The 20,195-nt window shown below is 34.8% G+C and overlaps 1 protein-coding gene across 1 annotated transcript in view; it reads left to right on the top strand.

The window, feature by feature from the left end:
• Positions 1-20,195, top strand: part of Nkain2 (sodium/potassium transporting ATPase interacting 2) — a 441,575-nt gene that overhangs the window by 262,145 nt on the left and 159,235 nt on the right. The window contains exon 2 of the mRNA XM_071613875.1: positions 12,762-12,962. Within this exon, the coding sequence (XP_071469976.1) occupies positions 12,795-12,962 (168 nt within the window). The 5' untranslated portion in view covers positions 12,762-12,794. The remainder of the gene's footprint in view (positions 1-12,761; positions 12,963-20,195) is intronic.

Here is a 20,195-nt window from a genome sequence, read left to right as displayed (position 1 = left end):
TTTGCAATTCTAGGTATTTTCTCCAGACCCTGATAAGCAAGTTGCTCTTGCCTCTTGAATCCTAAGAAATTATTTATAACAGATTCTACTAGCCCCCAAATTTATACTCAATTATATTTCTCATCCCTATTCCTTTTGGCCTCTGAGGAATAAGAATTTACTTGTGTGCACATTTATATTAAGGAAGAAAATAAGTTCCCTCGAGCTTGAGAGAAATAAAAGTACACTTACTTAAAGTCATTAGTCGAAAACAAGTTACTTATTCAATTCTGTTTGCACATATGTTTGTAGTTTAAATATAATAGATTCCAAACCATTATCCAACATGAAGATATTGTTTAAAATAATAGATATACAGACTTCTCTTAGTATCCAAGGAGAATTGGTTCCACAACCCTCTGTGGATACCACAATTTGCTAATCATCAACTCCCTTATACAAATGGCACAGCATTTGCAGGTATCCTACATATATACCCTGAAATATTTTAAACCACCTTATAATACCTAATACAATGTAAATGCTGTATAAATAATTATTATATTGCTTAAGGAATAATGACAAGGAAAATTGTTTATGCATTTTCAGTACAGATGCAACTTTCATTCTTTTGTGTATTTTTGATCCATTAATTGTTGAATCTGTGAATTGGGATCCCTGGATATTGAGGATATTGTAGTTAAAAAGAAATGTTAAACCAAATTATGAAGGGACAAAACTCATAAGACAATATTTTCATAATACATAAAAACTTTGTCAATAAGTGTTAATTAAGAAACCATGCTAGACATTTGTTATATCCAGGAGATACTTAAGCCAGTATTTAGTTATTGAGCATATGTAGACTCTGGGTTCTATATTAGTATGCATTGGACCATAGTCACTGGTTGGGTAGAGAAGGACCGGAGGGCTGAGGATCTAAAGACATAGCATGAAGGAAAGAAGTTGCAGGAACACAGCTAGCATAGGAAAGGGTATCAACTCCATGCATAGTCTGAGGTGTTTCTTTGGAGTGGAAAGAAGGCATAGAGTAGAGTAGATGAGCCACTATAGGCATTTAGAAACACAGGCAAATGCAGACTCTTTCACTTGGGTGGAGATCAAGTTTGAGGGGTGAAAAGGAAACTCAGTGCAAAGTGACACAGTAGGATGGCCAGGAGAAGGAATCTGAGCAGTAATGCTAGTAAGAGTGTGCCAATACTGTCCCTTGCTGTAGGGTTCTCAGCTGTGTGCTTATCCTTAGTCAAAGGGGAGATTCTTCAGATGAAAATGGTTAATTATTATAAATTGTCGGAAATCTCATTATTTTAAGATCCTTCCGAGCTTCCCCTCAAAGACCAAATTTATCCTTATTAAAGGTAACAATTCCCATTTTACTTTTCTGGTACTCAATTACTGGAAAGAAGATGGTCATTATCCCCTCTATGTTACAGAATGAGAAAGCAGGATAGTGACTGATGCCCAGGGATGTGTGCTCAAGTCTTCTCACTCACAGTCCTTTACCTTTCTCACCACCCTTTTCTTAATGTCAAACAGAGCAGAAAAATTATATAATTACCTGGATAATTTGGACAGGGGGAAAAAAGTGATTGCTATGAATTACAAAAGCTCTTTTAAAATTTCCCAAACATAAAATATTTTTATTCTTTTCTTATTCTCAGTGAACTCAGATGGACTCATACATCTCTCTTTATGGAGAATGATTAACACAGACTCAACTAGGGAGAAATCAAATTATACAGTTAATAAAAACTAAAGCTTTAATCCATGCTAAGTGACAATGTAGCACCAGGGAAAATTAATTACCACATTTTACAGTGAAAGGAGTAAGATATGTTAGGTTTGAATTTAGCCTTAGGATCTACAATAAATTCCAGTTCTTTTGTGACTGAATTTCTTAAAATGCAAAATTCCTCAAAATCATGTAGCCATATTCTATAATAGTAAGTAATCTTTTTATTAAATTCTTAAACTGCTTGAATTGTTCGTAGGAATCTGGTGTCATTTGGATCTTGAATGTCCCCTAAAGGCCCACAGGTTAAAAGCTTGGTAACACTGTTGGTGGAACCTTTAAGAGAGGTGACATTTTGGGTGGACTCTAGGTAATTGGGGACATGCCCTATAGGGAGATTGTGACACCATGGACTACCCTCTCTTTTTCACTTTGTTGGCCATGAGGCAAGCAGTCTCCTTCACCAAACATACCCTATCATTGCCATCAGCACCTTCAATGGCCCAAAACAATGGGCCCACCTCTTCTTGGACTGGAACCTACAAAACCAAGACTAGCCTTTCCTTTTTATAAGGTAAATATCTCAGACATTTGGACATAGTAATTGGAAAGCTGATAACTGAATCTTTTCATTGTGCAAATTTGAATTTTTCCTTTGATTATAGCTGTGAATAATCACTGACTGATGGAAAAATTATTAAAATTTCTCCTTTTTCACTACAGTGTTTAAGTAAATGCAAAATTCCTAAAGAGATTCTCAAAGTGCCCAAATTTATAAGTAATCATTGTTAAATACAGCATCATGTAGTATTTAAGAACTAATAGTGAGTAGTTGCCAATGAAGGCATATTACTAACAATTGGGAATAAATACTCATTTTATAAGACTTGAAATTATAGAATATTTTTCTAAATTAATTTGTATAAACTAGATTGACTGATATCCCCAGTAGTTCATATTTCTCTGTTCAGTTAAGTGGAAAGAAATAAACCTAGACAACAGAAAATAATATACTGTAACACTGGATCATTAGTCCCTCTCTACTCTTATAATCACAGAACCCTCTTGCAGGAAGAGATTATACCTGTCTTTGAGCAGTTTTCCATCTTATAGGACCAGCCAAACTTTGCCACAGGCATTAATTATTCAGCACACTACCCATTCCTGGGATTGGCCTGCCTTCCCTTCTAGACATATTCATCAGCTTGAATCTTTGCTAACTTCCTGGAGTTAACTATTAAAAAGTGAGGTGTGGCAGTGCACACCTGTAATCTAGCTACTCAAAAGGACCATCACAAGTCCGAGGTCATCTGGTCAACCTAATAAGACCCTGTCTCAAATTAAAATTAAGGGTTGGGGATGTAGCTTAGAGAGGTGGAGCACTTGCCTAGCATGTGCAAGACTCTGGGATCAGTTCCCAGTACTAAAAAGAAAAATCCCAACAGTCTAATCAGAGAATTATAAAAAAAAAAAATGCTAAATGTATGATACAGAATTCCTTATTTGTATTGCAGGAAAATAAGTGGTTACTTCATATTCCTTCATTAAGGTAACTTAAATAAATACATATGTAAATTTAAAATCATACCTCTATATTTTTCTATATGTGATTTCCCATTTCATACTTTACATGCTAACATGTAAATTTAAATGGCTGCCGTACTCATACCTGTGAACAATACTTTTGATAGGGAATTATTAGGCTCCATTTTTTTCTACAATTTCTCAAGTTACTTTTGGTAGTCAAAGCAAGAATTATCAAAACACAGGGGGAGGAAAGTTGATAATCATATTTTTTTTGTGTGTTAGCTTTCTATCACCAAAAAATAAAAATAAAAAAGGAGAAAACATTTATGTTGGCTCTTGATTTCAGGGCTTCAGTTCACAATCATTTGGACCCATTCTTTTGGTGCCTGTGATGAGGCAGACATCAAGATGCAAGGGTTTGGTAGAGGAAAGTTGCTCACCTCATGACAAGCTAAGCAACAGAGAATGAGAAGTGTCCAGGGACAAAATGTACTCTTCAGGTATAGACCCCTAAGTGACTCTTTCCCCTGAACTAGTCTCCACCTTCTGAAGTTTCATAACCTCCCAGTTCTATCACAAGTTGGCAACCGAGTCCTTAGACATTTTAGATCCAAACCATCACATTTTGCAAAAATGAAGAAAGAAAGAGTTGGAAGGAAGTGTATCTTTTAAATGTAAAATATCAGTTGTGACTAATGCTGTTGATATGTAGGCACTCTTACAAGAAAAAACTATCATGCCCATCAGTCCCATTCCTATCCTCTTTCTACTATTGAAAAAAAATGACCGAATTGTTTGTTTTATTACACAAATTTGTGCCCCCAATTTCTATGTCTCTCCTCTTGGCAGAATACCCCCTCTTACTAAAGGAGGTTAAGAAATTAAGTGCTCCTTTAAATGGATGATGAGTAGTATTTTTAAAAAAATATTTTTTAACATTTTCTTTTGGATAGTGACCTTTCCACCAGTAGCCTCTTGGCTTTATGTGGTACAAAAGCTGCAAAGAGCTCTTTGGAAGTAATCCAAATGAAATAAGTACATGTGCTTAAAGGTGTTTTATTTAGACTTAGAGGTTTATTTATATTTGTCTCCACGAATTCTAAGCAGTATTGATCTATGTACTTGCCAGGATAAAACAAGACAAGATACAAATCTTACCACTTAAAAAATTCTCTCATGAGAATAAAGTACAACTAAAATATCTTTAAAAGCTTCTCCATCCAAATGCATGACAAATATAACTCTACTCTAAATGGAGGGTGCAATGAATTGCAGATTAGAGTTGGCCAACTACCTAAGAGGACATTTCAAGGTTGTTTATAGTACTGGGGTGGGTTTCTGAAGAGCATTTAGAAATTTTTAAAATTATTTCTGTGTATATTTTCACAAATTTTAATGTATCCTCTTAAAAAAAAAAAAAAAACCTGTAGGATAATGAAACTAGTTTGGTAATGACTGGTAGAGTGTCCAAGACAATTTCCTCAAGAGGCAACAAGGTATAGTGGGAAGACATGAAGTGAGACAAAAAGTGGTTTGCAATTTAGTTCCATCCTTAAAAAAGAGAACTTGATGCAGGTTTATATGCACTCTCAGCCTCATTTACTTCTTCCAGTAAGTGAAGGCAGTAATCCTTACCTCTAAATGCTGTTGTAGAACAGGACAAGGTTATTAATGCATAAATTTGATTTCATTTCTTTTCTGGAGAAAACTTTGCCTGAAATTCAACAAGTTACATAATTTATAAAGAACCAGGAGATCACCTGTCATCTTCAAAATCAAAAGATTCATAGAGAATGTACGGAGATATTTTGTGTTAATGTTTCATTTTGCCTGTGATTATTTTTGTTCTTAATAACTGGAAAATGAACTATGAAGTTCATCATCAAAAACGTTAACACTTGGTTTATCTCTAGCTTCCTACCATTTGTTGTTGATTTTTCCATGAATTGTTCTCTTCCAGAGAATGAAATCAACAAAGAAAATGACATAAAACTTTATTAGCCTCTATGGCAACAAATTTAACAAGGGAGCAACCTAAACTATGGATCAAAATGAGTTCAGGCTCCTAATGATTTAAAATCCTTGAAGCCAAGCACAGATTCTATGGAAATCAGAGTTTTAGGCTTTAGGCAAATGACAGGGACAACACTGGTTCTTTTAGGTGAGAAATAATTGGAGTCATGGTGGGGAGCTATTTAAAAAAAATGAATTGTAGATGTACAAAATAGCTTTCTTTTTATTTATGTCTTTTCTTATGTGGTGCTGAGGATCGAACCCAGAGCCTCACCTGTGCAAGGCAAGTGCTCTGCCACTGAGCTACAACCCCAGCCCAGTGGGGAGCTATTGAGAAGGAGATTTAGTATTTCTTAAATGTCTCTTAAGTTTTCAATATCATCAGCACCTCTGTGCCTCCATGCTGGTTAAAAATCCACATAAAAGTGCTTTAAAAACTGACAAAAGGGTAGCCTTCAGGTGAGTACTTGGATGGCAGGAACATCTCTGGAAATAGCTCACCTGTTCTTTGCCTAGCCAAGCCTCTAGAGTGAGTGCAAATCATTTTTCAGAGCTTTTAGAAAGGAAAAGGAACACTCACAAAATGGGAAAAGATACTTGTGGGGAAGGAAAAAACTGGAATGTGAGAAAACATCAGAAAGCTACCTTAAGAAGGTTTATTTAGTACATTGAAAACCATAATGTCAAGGAGAAGTTGATCTTTAATTCTTGTAACCAGCTGAGGAAATTCTGCCTCTAAGCCTCTGCTAGTTTTAAGTTTAGGAAAGAGGAAAGACTTATTTTGCCAAACTGGGATCCCATTCATAGCTGATGATTTATAACTTTAGAGGTTAAAATAACACCAAGTCCTTTGAGCCTGGGGGTTCTTTTGAAATTAGCATGGTGTGGACACTTCCGTATTGAATTATTTTATTTTGCTCCATTTGTAATCCCCCTTGATTTCTCCTTTATCCCTGCCTTCTTTCCTTTCTTGCCTTGCTTGTCTAGATAAGAGTTCATTTGTATTTCTTGAGCAGGAACTGTGCCCATATTTGACTTACCGTATTTCTTTACCCCTAAGAAAAAAGTAAAAGACCAAGATACATCACTACTGACTTACATATAGAAATACCAGGTATAACCATATGAGGTTGAAAAAAAAGAATGGAATTATCAGGGCATTTTGGAAGGGGTAAACTGAAGTATTAATTCAAGTGAAGAGAGAGACACAGGATATTAATAAGAGGTAGTGAGAAGAATTTCATAAAAATGCAATTTTTTACAGCAAGGCTTAAGATACTGAAGATTCAGACCAGTTGTGGGATAGCATAAAATATGTGGGGGAAAAGGCACACTCATACATTGCTGGTGGAACTGCAAATTGGTGCAACCACTATGGAAAGGAGTATGGAGATTCCTCAGGAAACTTGTAATAGAACCACCATTTGACTGGCTATCCCACTCCTCAGTTTATACCCAAAGGACTTAAAATCAGCATACTACAGTGAGTCAGCCACATCAATGTTTATACCAGCTCAATTCACAATAGCTAAACTGTAACCTAGGCACATTTCAAAAGATGAATTGATAAAGAAAGTGTGGTGTATATACATAATGGAATATTACTCAGCCTTAAAGAAGAATGAAATTATGGCATTTGCTGGTAAGTGGATGGAACTGCAGAATATCATGCTAAGTGAAATATACCAATCCCAAAGAACCTAAGGCCAAACATTTTCTGTGACATGCAGATGCTAATTCATGATAAGGGTGGAGTAGGGAAGAATTGAGGTGCTTTGGATTAGACATAGGGGAGTGAAGTGGAATGGTGTTTGAGGTTATGAAGGATAATAGAATGAATTAGACATTACCCTATGTGCCTATATGATTGCATGACCAGTGTCACTCTACAACAATTACAACCAGAAGAATGAGCAGTTATAACCCATTTATGTATGATGTGTCAAATGCATCCTACTATCATGTATAACTAATTAGAACACAAATGTTAATTAATTTAAAAAAATCTTAGAGACTAAGAAAGAAGTTGAGATATGATTTAGAAAAGAGAAGTAACTATCTTTATTGGAACATGGATACAAGATCCCTGTTTTCTGGGGGAAAAAAATCATGAAAACCTAACAGCACTGATCTTTAAATATTTTATATTAAACCTTTAGTGAATCTTTCCACACAGTGAAGAATCACATTTTGTTTGTTAAAACTCTAGGTTTTAGAAGTCCAAAGAACACTGGACTTTCCTCATGTATTTTTAGAGCAATGTTTTTTAATGTTTTCGATGTTTTAATGTTTGTGCTCTGGGCCGCATTCTTTCATAAGTAAAATTCATTCAATTCGTTAAAAAAAAGTATACTTGTAATTTTATTTATCTTCTCAATCTTAATTTTTCAGTTTTTTTTTCTTCCTGGCATGTTTTGCAATGTGATTTGTTTTTACTGATTTTCCTGTTACCAAAATAACCTACGCATTGGGGTTTTTATATATAGAAGCAGGTTTGCATATATCTACACAAGTATCACCAGAAAAAAATTCTATATTTAGAGTTAAAATAAATTCACCAGCAGGAAATCATCCATGAATAATAATAATTTTAAGGAAAATTTTTAGGACTTCCTAGAATTAGTATCCATATGTTGGTGTTGGCTATGAGATACAGTTCACATCCTTCTGATGATACTTTTAATATCTTATTTAAGAGTTTATGGGGGGAAAGTGATTCTTGGCTTCAAATACAGCCTCTGTTTCTATTCCAACTTTTTCATTCTCAGCTAGTGAAAAATTGTATTCCTCATGGGCTTTCCTGAACTACTTCTCACAATCCTAAAGATTAAATGTACATATTTTTATTAATAAAAACACTTTAACCTCCCAGGGTATTTATTGTTTGTTAAAATACACTACAATACATTAAATGCATGTGCTTGGATTCCTTTAATACCATTACCAGAATTGTGTTTTAAGGTGAGAATACAGACTTGTCCCACTTTCACCCTAGGAGTGCAAAAAGCCGTTTAGTCCTGGTCCTTCCCAGGGGACTCCTTTGTTACCCAAGACAATGTTTTGTGGCAGTGGAGGTCAAACACTCAGAATTCAAAGCATCCGTGTAATCACTTGCATCATGCTTTTCATGTGTGCGGGTCTCCCTGTGTCTTCAACAGGGTCCACCCCAGACTTTGTGATTTTTACTGTAATACCTGTGGTTTCATGTTTGATAGTGCCCATGGCCTGTCACTGATCAAAAATCTTTAAAAACTCATGGCCTTTTGAACTTGCCTCTAAATCCTCCCCATTCTAAGCCCATCTCATCTTTCCAAAGCTATTTTACTCTTAGAAACTCCCCTCTCACAATTATAAAGCCACCTGTTAGTACTTAAACATACAAGTTATCGTAGGTCTACAGTATCCTGGCACCATCATCTGAATTCATAGTATGGATTGTCCACTTACCACTTATTAGGTACTTACCAAATGCTTTCTTATATTGTTACATTTTAGCTTATATCTAATCTCCCAAAAGAGACAATAAACCTCACAATGTGATGTTCTACAAGATAATACCATTTTGCAGAACTTCACATCATTATGGTCTGGTAGAATGTTTTTTGCATATGGTTTATGAATCGTTTCTATGTTTAATAACTATGATGATAACTATAAACCATTGCAATTTAGTACTAAAAGCAGTTCCAAGCCTTTCTAATAGTAACCAAATAGTCTAGAAATGGGAAAATATAAATTTTCAATACTATGCCAAAAGAAGGTAATAGAAAACTCCAGAAATCTGACAATTATTTCATGTTTTTAAATTATAAATCAAAACTTCTCTTTTCTCTCTCTCTACTTTCTCATCTCGGCAATGTAGCCTTTGTTGCTTACTAGTGCAATAGTCATGTGTGTTCTTCTTCAAATGCCAGAAACTGGGAAAGTAAATGTTCACTTTCTATTGAAATTCTGAAATGTCACTAGTATCATTTTCTCATTTACTTGTCAACTTTTTTTATCAAATGCTTATTATTTGTTGGGCAATTAGGCTTCTTTCATTGACCTGAATACACACAAGCCCTGTCAGAAACAAATTTTTAGTGCTAATCACAGCTTTCATGTAACACATCAGACCCTGTTATTTTGAAAATGACATGACCAATAATGGGGTCCTTTAATCTGAACTTTTTAAAGACTACTTAGAGAGATGAATAAATATATTGATACAAAGATTTTTTTGTCACTATATGGATCTGAATATATAATTATTATTATACTGTTCTTTAAATTTAAAAGTTTTAGTATCTTACAATTCTGAGCTGATTTTCTTTTAAGTTTTTTTTTTGTGTGTGTGAATCCATCAAGAATGTAAACGATTAGTTGGTGATTTTGATGTATTTTGTGCTCTCAGGTCATGTTCATTATATCAAAAGTTATGATTTTGAGCTCAAAATTTACAAAATATACAGGAATTAAATAACCTATTGATTATGCTTGGAGTAGATAAAGCTCAGGAATTCCTATTGCATTTAAAACATATTAAAGACAAGCCATAGACAGTTGAAAATATTTGTGAGAGTCTTAACTGAAAAAGGACTACTATTCAAAATATACCAAGAGCCTGTACAGCTCAATACTAAGTAGCAAACTACTGGATAATAAGTGTGTCAAACACCTTAACAGACACCTCACCAAAGAATACATGCAGATGGCATGTAAATATGGGAAAGGAGGTTCAATGTCAATATCACTGAGGAAATGTGAGTTAGACAACAATGAACTATCACCATGCACCTATTACAATGGCCAAAATCCAGAACATGACACCACCAAATTCTGTCAAGGATGCCAAGTCACAGGAATCCCTACTAATTAATGGTGGAAATGCAAAATGGCATAACCAATAGGGAGAGAGTTTGGGAGTTTCTTATAGAACTATACATACCCTTACCATACAATCAAGACATTGTAATCCTCATTATATACCCAAATGAATTGAAAACTTATGTCCACACAAAACCTGCACATGGATGTTTATAACAGCTTTATTTGCCATTGCCCAAACTTGGATACAACCAAGTTGTCCTTGGGTAGGTGAATGGGTCAAAGACTGCTTTAGCCAGACAATGGAATACTATTTAGTGCTAAAAACAAGCTATCGAGAATGAAAAGACACTAAAGGAACTTAAAAGAAGTCAATCTAAACAGCCTACATACTATGTCATTCCAACTACATGGAATTCTGGGAAAGAAAAACTGAGATGACAGCCAGAGGAACATGGTAGCCAGTGTTTTGGGGGTGAAAGGAATGAATAGGTAGAGCACAGAGGATTTTTAAGGCAGTGAAATGATTCTGAATGATATGATAATGTGGGCACATGTCATATATTTGCCAAAACCCACGGAATGTATATTACAAAGAGCAAACACTAATGTGAACTGTAGACTTCCTGTGATAATGATTCTCTATAGAGGCCTTCCTCTATAACCTCATCACCAGAAGTAAGGAGAATACCAGAGTATTTCAGAGTACTGAAAGCAATGGTCATAGTCCTACCTCCTTGAACTTCTGCCACTCAGGAGAAGTACATGCTGAAGACCAAGCACTCTAAAGCGCTTCAGTGTCTTGTCCTGTTTTTGGCAACAAAACATTAAATGGCTAAGATTGTAAGAAAAAAATAGAAAACATTGGTCTGTTCTCATAATTGCCCCTGCAAATCTACCTATGGACCTAGTTCTTCTGCCACTGGAAAAAAATAAACAGCACACCTATTCTTGTGGTGACCCTCAAATAGTAAAAGCTATCTGTTGTCACTATTGTTCCCCAAATAGTTTCTGTTCAGAAAGGATTATGTCCTTCTGAATAAAAAGTCCTTGGAATAAAAAATCCAATTTTTTTCAAAATTAAGCTTTTTCCTTTCTACATGGAAAAGTTGCAGGCTCAGTGTTTTACTTTAGTAATGGCCCCTGGGTTTTTTTCTGTGTTTTTTTTTTTTCAGAGACACTTGACTTCATTAATTTCTCCCTGTATGTATGACTTAGTGGGTGTATCTTCTCTGTTCACTGTATTACAATTCTTCCCTGAGAACATGGGAATGTGTGTCAGTACTCTCAGCCATTATCCCCCACCAATAGTTCTTCTGGGAAAGCACTAATAAAAATGCCATTTAGCTCTCTATTTTGATGGCCCACTTCTGCTCTTAGAACCATCAAATGTAGCAATTCAGTTTGCTTCCAAACATTGCCTACTTTTTGTTTGGCCACTAAGCAGGTAGCTCCAATCCCAGGCTTTATTTTGAGACTTATTAAACCTGAACCAGATACTAGTTGCTGTTTCTCCCAGGTTCCAAGGGATGCTTAAAGCCTTTCTCAATGGTCTCAAAAAGAAGCAAAAATATCCCCTCCCTCCCCCAGTCACCACTGTGAAGTTGGTGACACTTAGCACCTCAAACAGAATCCTCCTTATAGTCTCCAAGTTCCTTGGCCATTCCAGCTCAACCTTTACATATTCTCAGTGTCAGTAAGAGTCTCAAGGTCACTAATCATGATTTAAGACATTTTTCTATCTAGAGTCTACCTAGTCACTCTAGCGCTTCACTCTCAGTTTTGAGTGAGAGTAGTTGGCTCCTATTATCATGGGACCTCAACTGTCATTGAGGCTAAAAGAGTTCAAGTTCCACCACTGGCTCACTCTTAGGATTTGTGAATAAAAATCATAACTTGCAGAGTAATAGAACATGTTTGATACATTCCTTTTAACCATTATCTTCCCAGAATATGACATTTTTTCCATGTTCTATTGACAGTTTCTTGGTGTATGTGACTATAAGCTCTCTGAGTTCAGAAACTGTACCTTTTATTCTAGTTACAGCTGTGAATCACCTACATAGTTAAATTCATCTAAAGAGTTATTGATGTATTATCCCCTGCAAGAATTTGCTAATGATATTCCATGAAAAAATACTATGACTGAATTCACAGAAGTTGATGAGATTGAAGAGACACTGATTTCCCAAAACACAGTCTGCCTCTATATCCACAGATTCTGCATCCAGACTCAACCAACTGACATTTTATATAAAGGAATTTGAGCATCCTTGGATTTTGGTATCTGCAGGGATTGAGAGTCTTGAAACCATTCCCTATGGATACAGAGGGACAATTAGAATAAAAAGGAGGAAAATAAGCTATATTGTCTTTTACTACATAAAGATTTTATAAATATGAGCATTAGCTACAAGTGAAATGCTGCCACATTGAAATACAACTTTGAGATTTAAAATGTATGATAAGTAAATATTCTGACAAGGAGAAAATATACAGCAGATTTATAATATAAGACTTTCACCTGATGATAGTTTAAATCATTCCCTTTTTAATATTCACAAGTCCCTAATGGTAAAGACATTTCAGTATTACAATTAATGCGCAAATAGAAAACAATTCAGTCCCAAATAAGCTGACATTTATGAAGTAATTCTCATCCTTATAAATTGCCTTCTTGCAGGAAACAGACCTTATCCTGACTTTTAATATTTCAATGCACCGATCTTGGTGGATGGAGAATGGACCAGGATGTATGGTGACGTCAGTGACACCCGCCCCAGACTGGGCCCCAGAAGACCATCGCTACATCACGGTCTCAGGGTGTTTTCTGGAGTACCAGTACATAGAAGTGGCTCATAGTTCCCTCCAGATTATCCTCGCAGTAAGTGTTGACAGCCAACCACTTCCTCTAGTGCTTCTGAAATTTGTTTTATTTCTGGGCAAACTCAGTGCACACAAAGGGAATATGTGTGTGTGTGTGTGTGTGTGTGTGTGTGTGTGTGTTCCTCCTAATTAATGCCACTTTTATTAAGAAGATGTTAAACAAGCCATCCTCTGGACTATGCATGCTGATTTTCTTCATCAGTCATTAAATGGCCTTTAACATCATCAGCATTTTTCATAGGAAATCCAGCCAGTCAAGATTGGATTATCTGATTTGGGTAGACTTTTCCAAAGATTTAGAGGAATATCAGAGAGTTTTCACAGCTAACATTCAACTTACCTAAACAAATGTGATATCAATGTACCTTCTCCCTCAGTGTTTCTTCTGGAAGTGCCAACACATGGATTTCTTTCTTCCTCTGCCCTATGCCATACTTCCTTCTTCCTATATTTCCCCTGGGCACTGTCCATCACTTATTATCCACACTCCTCCTTTCTGAACAAGTAATCCTTCCTTGAAATTCTATCTAGACTTTCATGCTGCCATGTTTCATAGGATTGTACCAAAAAAAAAAAGAGTCCTCCCATCAGGAGGAAGTAGGAGAATAAATAACAAATTCATATAATGTATGCTTATGTTATATAAAATAAGTTATGTTAGATTGCATTATTATGAAAAATATAAATAAAGACATGTCTTTCTCAAGAAGAACTATCACTAAGGTTAACTGCATAATATTGTAGGACTTACATTGCTAAGGCAACTTTGTTTTATATGAATCCATTTAATCATTTCAGATTCTAGAACCACACATATTTTTTTAGATTCCATATAAATCTGCAGTTGAGGTTCATAGTCTTACAATTGTTACCCAAAAATAATGCAAGTGCAATCTGCTTTTTACCTCTTTCTTCAATGAATTATTTTGAGGGTGATATGGCCTCCCAATTGAATAACAAGAGATAATAAGTTCTGCATAGAAAGGCACTAATCATTTTATATAAAATTGTTTAAGAGTTAAAACCATTTAATATTATATATACATATATATAATGTATATAATATATATCTCATATGCATGTTATGATAGACTACGTGTATGCTGTGCTACTAAACATTTCCTAAGTCTTTGTGAATAAATATCATACAGGTTTATTCCCTGTGTCAGCAGGAGGCTCTATACTCATTGTCAATAAGGATACAAGCCTAGTGTAACAACCACAAACCCAATTATCATTAGGTTGCCATGCTCAAGATCACAGAAAGATATGGATGATCCATATTGGTACATGCATGGTCCTTCCAGGGAGAAGCAGCTCATTCTTCACAGTTTATAGCACTATAGTCATACAGTCCTATCAATCACAAAATAGACAAGAAGGAAGAACTCGAAATATTTTAAGATCAAAATGAATAAATTCCAGAAAATTTGAATTATGTTCTTAGCTAAAGTACTAAGTGATCTTTCCCTAATATGTCCAACCTGAGACAATTCTTCAAATAAACAAAATCTTCTGTATTCATGTTGAAATCTAAAATGGTTCATTTTGCTTATCTGAAAGACAAGTTAGATTTGGTGACATGAAAGTAGTTATTTAATTTTTTAAAATCCATTTAAATAGTGTTAAATCTCACATGAGAAAAGTGAAACATTTCTGAGACTCTGAGACAAATTAAATGTCAATACAAATGTTTTAGAGTAGGGTTTTAAACAAAATTTTATTTTAATTATCCCTCCCTCCCCTTTTGTACAATATCTTCAACATTTTGGAAAACTTTCACCTATATTTTAAGGATGATGTGAAGATGCAGTTTACTTGTAAGGACAGTTATATATGACTCTTTAAGAGGGTTATTGGATTTTTTTTTTGTGTGTGTGTGTGTGTGTATAACTATATTCACATAAAATTTTTGCAAAGGGAATTTGCAAAGAAGTGCATTTGGATATGAAAGCATATGTTGAGTCTGTCATACTGCCCAGAGAAAAACACTTTTACATAAGTAAAATTAATCTGTAAAGGCAAGGTGACTAGAATGTGAAGGTGAAAGAAAGTCCCTAAGAACAGATGGGGAAAATAATTCAGATGGCTTTCCCTTCTGTCTACACTGTCCCCCAGTGGAGTGAAAATTTTATTTTAACCAAGTATCAATGGCTGCGGCACCGTTATCTCTTTCTCTTCACCAGGTCTTCCTTTGGCAGGGAGGGGTTCTTTGTGATGCTGACTCAGGAACACCAGAGACTAAGTTACCAACTTTCTTACCTAAGAAACTACCCATGGAAGTTTCAGCACTTTGGGCCTTTAGGCTTGCTTGTCTAGCCACCTTGGGCTGAAAATGCCCTCTACACAAAATACTTAAGTCAATCTGAGTTGATAATGCAAACCCGCCTAAAAGGTCTTATCTTAAAATATTCGCTCTGCCTATTTATTGGAAACAGTCCAAAGACTTTTTCCTGTACTCATTCTGATCTCTTCTGCTGTAACGATTAACTAATCAAATAGTGTCTGGGTTCTCTGCTCCTCCCCTTTTGTATTATCCGGATCATCCTTCTGACAATCAAATATTCAGTTCAATCCAATACAGGGAACACTCCTGAGTGCTTGTCCCCCGTGATATCTAGAAAAGCAAAGACAACAGTATCCCTGACATTAAGGATGTTATAGTTAAAAATGGAGCAGAGTTCCCGAGGGCACAAACCAGGTGCAAAGGGGCACATTTCAGGGACGTTTAGAGACAGAGGATGCAGCAGTTCATGCAGTTTGGGGCATAGTCTTGGCTTCTTAGTTTCATCCCACTTTTTGTAATGTCAGCTAAACTCTCACTTTTATTGTTTTCGTCCGTTTCCCTTCTGGGATATCTGGCTTAGACTTGCTTTCATAAACTGCTGCTTTCCCAACTATTGCTCTCAATTAACTCCAAATCGCTCCAGCTCTTTTTTTCTCCACTCTCACTCAGCCTTTCTTTCACAGATTTCTGACCCCCAGAATGCCTATCACAGCGTTGTTCAGTTTTCTGCCAATCAACTTTTGGCTGATTTTGAAATTAGCATTCATAGAGCCCACATTTGCATCTCACATACATAGATATCTTCCATTTACAGCCAAAGGAAGATGAGTAGAATATCCTCATAATTGAGAAGAGAGGCTATTAATCACACAGCCTCCAGCCAAGCAAAAAGTCTGCCAGAGCACCATAATGATGAGCCAGGAGTAAGGTTTCCAGATTTCTCCTCCTCCAGCAGCCTTTTTCTCCAGTTAGTATCAGATACAACACTCAAAAGGCACACAGGTGTGCACAGTTTTAATAAAACCATTTTTTAAAAAATCCACACTTACCAAGTAGATAAAATGTGTGTACAGAGATCAACTAGGGAGATGGTGTTGTTTACATTACAAGATAATTGATTGGATTTCTTAATGCATGATTGGTTAGAAAATATGTTCACATGAATTCAATCTTATGACCGTGTAACTGTCCTATGAGTGCAGCATAACAAGTTAGAAACGCTTCCTAAGATGTTTAGCTAGTAAAGAGGGATTATGGACGTGCTCTTTCTTGTAACAATGCTGAGAAATAGTCTTCAACCAGAATGCTGTAACAGCTAATGGATAATGGATTACTGAAGTCTAAATGTTCAGAGTTTCTCAGTGGCAAAGAATGCTGTGATTGATTAGCTACATCTGCCATGGGTGAGGAGAATGGATATGTTATGTACCTCATATTTATTATGCACATATTAGACTTACCTCTCTGTAACCAACACAATGAAAAACAAATATGTTTTGTAAACAAATATACATAAATGGTATTATAAGGGAGAACATTTATTGCAATACCTGAAGTAACTATATTTGTTAAAACTCCCAATAATTCATTGGTAAATAAAGACTTTATTCTCTCTTTTCTTTAGCCATATACAGAGAATCAATATTTCTAAATTTTATATAAACCTCTCCAACCAAAATTGCTTGGTCTTGTTTTCCTTTATTTCCTTTATTATTTCCTTTACTTCTGACATACTTCTAAATTCATGGCAGGTTGACTATTAATTTTTTTTAGGAGACTAGCAAAGGATATTGATAAAAATTGTAAATAAGCTTACCGCTTCCCATAGCCATTAGATGTGGCTTAGAAATTATATACAAATTATCAAGGAAGTCATTGAAGAGTTTAGAAAACATTCCTTTTCTTTTCTTTTTTTTTTTTTTTTTTCTTTTTTTGGTACCAGGGATTGAACCCAGGGAGCCTTAACCACTGAGCCACATCCTCATCCCTTTTTATTTACTTATTTTTTAATTTGAGACAAGTTCTTGCTAGATTTCTTAGGTCCTCCCTGAGTTGCTAAGGCTGGCTTTGAACTTGGGATCCTCCTGCCTCAGCTTCCCAAGCTGCTGGGATTACAACAGTACATTACAACACCCAGCTAGAAAAAGTTCTAATATCCCTTGCACAGCTCATAGCTAAATCCAAGTATTCAAATTCAACCTTCAGGTATATCTCATCCCTATTTGGAAAACTTTGTATAGTGCATGAAATCATTATTTAAAAGATCATGGATTTAAAAACTGTTGTAAATCAAATGTGTGCCTTCATATCCATGAAGTCACAGATGTTCTCATTATTCTGAGTTAAAAATTTATAGCTGTCATTTATCTTGCTAAGACTCGCCAAAGAGTACCACTGGTGAAGAACTTTTCTAACTTTTGAATCCTTTAATTCAAGTTGATTGAGTTTGTGTTGGTAGAGATGTTTGGATCTTTCTTTGAATGTTACTTTTCTGTGTGATGCATGGTTCTGAGTGGCCTCATTATGTGTTTTGCTCATTGATGCATCTATTGGGTAAATACATATTTATAATGATTTGATTGTTAAAGATCCAATCATGATTTTCATGTCACCTTGGCATTGCTATCAGTAATATAAGCTTTATATCTAAGTTAAGAGCTTGTGTAGTTCTAAAGCGAAAAGTGGAGAAATAGTATTTGCTGCTATTCAGCTACAGCTATATTCAGAAGTCATATGGTTGCCATGGGGATACCCTGTGTTCTATGTATTTAAATTGAAAAATTAAAACAGAATTTTAAGAAAAAAAGTAAGTTTGATCTGGTTGACTTTATGAACTAAATTAGCCAGATCTGCAGCTACATAGCTTAAGTAAAAATATACTCAAAGCACATGATTTTTAATTAAGAAAAAACATTATATCAAAAAACATATATTTGAAATTATATAATATTTCAATATTTCTAAAGTTTTTACATATATAAAATTAGGCTAGGTGCCTTTAAGAGATGGCTATAATTAACAGCTATTTATTATGTCTTGATAGTGTTTTTGGTATACTTCCCAGAAATTGTTGTTGCAAATTGAGCAATTTCCAATTCTTTTCTTTCATTAAAATTGAAAGAAAACCCTAATAAATTTGTAACTTGATACATTATTTGAAATGATTTTTGTGATAGATAATTATGGAAATTGTGCTATGCAACTTAGGATAAGTTGTAGAAATTGGTCATTATAAAACTGCATCTACATTTAGGAAAAAGATTTTTCAGTACTTAAACCTAAAAAAAAAAAAAATGCTAGAAATTGAATCATGCTGAACTCTGTCCCATTCTATTATAAATAACAAATAGATTTCAAGTACAAATTTATTTTCATACATAATAATTTTGATCAGTTTGTACAGACTACTTTGTTTTAAATCAAGTGTATAAAATAATAATTATGAGAATAGTATTATTATTATTAATATTCAGAAATGAGAATTTTTTTAACACTTTCTGCCTCATGGACCTAAGAAAAATATGAAATCGAAATCTATACATATTCAATGAATACACACACTTATACATATACATCTAAATTTATGACAAAGTAGTATGAGAGACTGAGCAATAATACAACTTTCAAGGAAATAAACATATTTAATTAGAACAAAATTCTGTGAAAGCACTGTAGAAGCAGTGAAAATTCAAAGAAAATGAACTACATAAAATTTATAATCCTTAAGTATGTGTATGCGTGTTAGGGTGAATTTCAAATCACAGTGATATTCTAATTTAATTGGACATATTTAAATGGATGACATATAGATCTCTTTAAAATATACTAATATTTATAATATATCAAAATAAATACATCTTTTGCAGCTAAACTAGTTCATATTACTCAGAATGATGTATAGATTAAATAAAATCCTTATACAAATCTCAATGGCATTTTTTTTTTTACAGAAACAGAAAAGCAGTCCTAAACCTCATATGAAACCACAAAAATACTCTGAATAACCAAAGCAGTTTTACAAACCACAATGTTGGAAGTATCATTCTTCTCAATTTTAAAAGAATTACACAGCCACAGTAATTAAAATAGCATGGTACTGACATAAAGACAAACATAGACCAGTGGAACAGAATGGAGCCCCCAAATAAATCCACACATATTTGGTCAACTGATCTTTTACAAAGATGTCATTTAAACTAATAAAAAAATTTTCAAGCTTACATTTCAAATATACATAATTTTCAGGTAAAATTTTTAAAAATTCTCTCAGAATGTATGGCAACAGAAATGAGAACTACTCTAAAACAGTAAATTCAACTTGACTGAGAATAGAAATTTCTTTAGGGTTTTTTGTTGTTGTTGTTGTTGTTTTAAGGATTGCCATGTCATAACTCCTAAAAATTCTGTTTCCTTAGACCTCAGGTAGAGTGTTTGGTGAATGTGATTTTTTAAATTTTCACTGAAAATATTAGTGCCTTCCCTTTCTCTTCACTGTTGATCCTTCTTACTTCCTGAATTTCTTAGAACCATGTGGAGTCTGGTCAGGGAAGGTAACTCTAATTCCAAAGGGCATCAGGGCTCTGGCTGCCTCATCAAATTCTTCCTGGGTCTTGAAAATCATTTCCTTTTCTGGACATCAGGGTCAGGCTCTTCAAATAATGAGCTTCTTATCAAATAATGAATCTGTGCATCTATACCATGAGTTCTGTATTTCCACCAAAAGAGTGAGTTGGTATACTTCTAGAACTGTAAACTGAATCTTCTGATTACTAGTCCAGTGTTGAAGGTGATGCAATCATTTTCTTATTAAGACAAAACTGCTTGCTAACTGCAGTATACAAGGGTTGGAGTGAAGACTAGGGCTCTTTCCCCACTCCCAGGTGGGCTTCACAGCTTGAGGCTTGGCTTGATTGTTGGGACTTGCTACTCCAGCTGTGGTACAGG

Source organism: Marmota flaviventris, chromosome 6 (genome assembly GCF_047511675.1).
Source record: "Marmota flaviventris isolate mMarFla1 chromosome 6, mMarFla1.hap1, whole genome shotgun sequence".
NCBI lineage: Eukaryota > Metazoa > Chordata > Mammalia > Rodentia > Sciuridae > Marmota > Marmota flaviventris.
This window is presented reverse-complemented; position numbering and strand designations above follow the sequence as displayed.